The following is a 4,075-nucleotide window of genomic DNA, read 5'->3' on the forward strand; positions in this document are numbered from 1 at the left end:
ATTTTATAAAGAAAACCCTAAAGATGACACCAAAAACTACTAGAATAACAAATTCAGTATAAGTTGCAGGATAAAAAATACACAAAAATCTGTTGCATTTTGATACACTAATAATGAACTATCAGAAAAATAAGTTTAAAAAACAATCACATTTTGGGGTGCCTGGGTGGCTCAGTCAGTTAGGCATCCAACTCGACTTTGGCTCCGGTCATGATTCACAGTTCGTGGAACTGAGCCCTGTGTTGGGCTCTGCGCTGACGGCGTGGGAGCTGTGCTTGGGACTCTCTCCCTCTCTCTCTGTCCCTCCCCCGCTTGTGCGTGCGTGTGCGCTCACACACACACACACACACACACTCTCAAAATAAATAAACTTAAAAAACAAAACAACAATCACATTTACAATTGCATAAAAAAAAAAATACTTAGAGATAAATTTAACCAAGTAGGTGAAAGACCTGTATACAGAAAACTATAAGCCGTTAAGGAAAAAAAAATTGAAGACAACACAAATAAATGGAAAGACATTCGTGCTCAGGGGTTAGAAGAACAGTGGTAAAATGTCTACACTACCAAACCATCTACACATTCAATACAATTCCTATCAAAATTCCTATCACATTTTTCACGTAAGACAATCTTTAAAATTTGGAGTCACAAAAGGCTCTGAACAGCAAAGCAATCTTGATAAAGAACAAAGCTGGAGGCATCATGCTCCCTGGTTTCAAACTCTATTACAAAGCCATAATGATTATTGGCATCCTGGCATAAAAACAAACACACAGATCAACCGAACAGAAGAGAGAGCCCAGAAATAAACCCACACATAAGGTCCAGTACCTTATGACAAAGGAGCCAAGAATATCCTAGGCGGAAAGGACCATTTCTTTAATAAATGGTGTTGGGAAAACTGGACAGCCACATGCAAAAGAATGAAAGTGCACCACTATCTTATAACATACACAAAAAATGAACTCAAAATGGATTAAAGACGTGAATGGAAGACCTGGAACCATAAAACTCTTAGCAGAAAACGTAAGCGACAAGCTGCTTGACGTAGGTCCTGGCTTTGGATCTGACTCCAAAAGCAAAGGCAACAAAAGCAACAATAAAATAAGCAAAACTACACCGAACTAAACAGCCTCTGCCCAGCAAAGAAAACCACGACCAACAAAAAAAAACAGGCAACCTACTGCATGGGAGCAAAGATTTGCACATTACATACCTGATAAAAGGTTAATACCTAAAATATATAAAAAACACATACAACTGAATAACAAAACAACCAAACAATGTGATTAAAAAATGGAATTATCCAAATAGATATTTATCCAGAGAAGACATACCGAGAGCCAACAGGTACGTGAAAAGATGCTCAACATCAGTAACCATCAGGAAAGTACAAATCAAAACAGTGAGACCTCACCTCACAACAGTTTAGAAGGGCTCGTATCAAAAAGATGAGAAATAACAAACTTTGGCAAGAGTGTGGAGAAAATGGAACCCTGACGCACTGTTGGTAGGAACATAAGTTGGCAGAGCCACTATGGGAAACAGTATGGAGGTTACTCAAAAAATTAAAAATAGAACTACTCTATGACCCAGCAGTTTCTCTTCTGGCTATTTATCAACAAAACAAAACAACACAAAAAAACACCTATTTGAAAAGATATATGAACCCCCATATTCATTGCAGCATTATTTACAATAGCTAAGATATGAAAACAGCCTATGTGTCCAGGGAGGGATGATTCGATAAAAAAGATGTGGTGTATCTATATAAAATGAAATACTATTCACCCATAATAATGAAATCTTTCCACTTGCAAAAACAGGGATGGACCCTGAGGGCCTTATGTTTAGCGAAATAAGTCAGACAAATACTAGATGACATCACTTAAAAAAAAATTTTTTTTTAATATTTATTTATTTTTGAGAGACAGAGAGAGGAGGAGACACAGAATCCAAAGCAGGCTCCAGGCTCGGAGATGGCAGCACAGAGCCCAATGCGGGACTCGAATGCACAAACCGCGAGATCACGATCTGAGCCAAAGTCGGACGCTCAACCGAATGAGCCACCCAGGCGCCCCTATATGACATCACTTTTATACGGAATCTAAAAAACAAAAATACTGAGCTCCTAGATAGAGAACAGATTGGTGGTTGTGGAGGGGAGGATGGGTGTGAAATGGATAAAGGGGGTCAAAAGGTACAAACTTATACGTATAAAATAAATGAGTTATGGGAATGTAATATACAGCATGGCGCCTATAGGTAATAACACTTGGAAGCTGCTAAGAGAGTAGATCTTAAAAGTTCTCATAAGAAAAAAAAAATTTTGGGGGGGCGCCTGGGTGGCTCAGTCGGTTAAGTGTCTGACTTCGGCTCAGGTCATGATCTCACGGATCGTGAGTTTGAGTCCCGCTTCGGGCTCTGTGCCGACAGCTCAGAGCCTGGAGCCTGCTTTGGATTCTGTATCTCGCTCTCTCTCTGCCTCTCCCCTACTCGCACTCTGTCTCTCTCTGTCTCAAAAATAAATAAACACTAAAAAAAAAAGAAAAAAAATTTTTTAAACAAAATTGGATTTCAACAGACAAGCCACACACCAGCGTTTACCACACAGAATCGAAAACATCTGCCCGAGGCTGCCCTCATGTTCATCCCAGAGGGTACAGAAGAGCTCTAATGTACTGGGAGTGCTTTGGAAACTGGTGAGCTTGCGCACAGAACAGCATGTAAAGTGCTGGGCTCCTCTCAGAGCAGTGGGGTCTGCACCACATTTATGGGTACAAGAAGAAGCAGGGAGCTCCCAGGAAGGGAGGGGGGGATACCGGAGAAGTTGAGGAAGAATAACAATGCAAGGTGTAGGGAAAGTGCCTTAAGGGTTTTCCAAATCCCTGGGCACACTCCTTCTCAGAGACGTCTTCCAAGATCCTAGAAAAAGTCGCTGCTGTTTGTTTACTCAGGCTCAATCAACTGGTCAGCCAACTCCTTTCTATTCAGTGGTAACCTCGGAGTCATCAACTGTCTCTTGACCTTAATTCTGGGGGAGAGGAGCATATAAAATTAGTCTAATTTCCCCCAGTTGTTGATCTGAAGCGCTAACAAAAACTTTTACTGGGCCCCTAAAGGACTGCAAATAAATAATGGCAACAAAAATAAGTAACAAAAATAGGTAACATTTATTAAAGTGCTTCCTCTGTTAGGTGCTGTTCTAAACTCCAAGGTGCAGAGCAGGGCTAAGCCCGAATAATGGAGAACTTTGAAGCACAGGTGTTGGAGCTGCAAAGCCATGGGTTTGAAATCTGGTTCCATACATTACCGGTGTCTCTAAGACTCTGAGCCCTGACAGGATCCTAGCTGTCTGCGATGTTCAAATTGATAGAGATGTACTAAGTAGAATGCATAAGCCAGTGGCAGGCACACAGCAGCTCCTCAATTAACTAATGATGATCACCGTGAAGATGTCAATCACGTTCGTGTTGTTTCCCCGGCGTCAGCAATAACAATAACCAACACTCGTATGATATTAATACCAAACACTGTTTCTGCACTTACCCCGCTCCAGGCACCGTGGTTTACACTTACATACATTTACTAACTCACTGAATCCTCAAAACAAGCCTATACGGGTACTATTTTCAGGGCCATCTCTCAGATGAGAAAACTGAGGGACAGAGATTATGGAACTTGCCGAAGGTCGCGCAGCTGGAAGTGCAACAAGAGGAATGACGACCTTTACTCCGATTCAGTCTGTATTAAGCTCCTCACCTCCGTAAAATCCTCACAATAACCCTAAGGGTTTGCAGATATGCCCACTTTACAGGTGGCGAGACGGAGGCTCGGAGCGGTCCTCCCAAGGATGAAGACTCGGTCCCAGGGCCAACTCCGCACTCACCGGGCCTCCCGGATGCGACGAAGCACGACTCGGCCGTCCGTCTCTGGTTCGGCCTCCAGACCCCCCGCCGCCGCCTCCCTCCCTCGCGGACGCCGCGCCGCCGAGCGCCTTTTCCTGCGCGGGGCCGCAGCCTGCCAGGGCTCCAACGCCGCTGCCGCCATGGCCCTCTGACGTTAGCGG

The 4,075-nt window shown here is 43.3% G+C and overlaps 1 protein-coding gene across 1 annotated transcript in view; it reads right to left on the minus strand.

Moving 5' to 3' along the window:
• Positions 1 to 4,056, minus strand: part of SRRD (SRR1 domain containing) — a 26,953-nt gene extending 22,897 nt beyond the window's left edge. The window contains exon 1 of the mRNA XM_045458458.1: positions 3,896 to 4,056. Coding sequence (XP_045314414.1) covers positions 3,896 to 4,056 — 161 coding nt within the window. The remainder of the gene's footprint in view (positions 1 to 3,895) is intronic.
• Between the last annotated feature and the right edge of the window lie 19 nt (positions 4,057 to 4,075).

The sequence above is a fragment of the Leopardus geoffroyi genome, chromosome D3 (genome assembly GCF_018350155.1).
Source record: "Leopardus geoffroyi isolate Oge1 chromosome D3, O.geoffroyi_Oge1_pat1.0, whole genome shotgun sequence".
Classification (NCBI taxonomy): Eukaryota; Metazoa; Chordata; class Mammalia; order Carnivora; family Felidae; genus Leopardus; species Leopardus geoffroyi.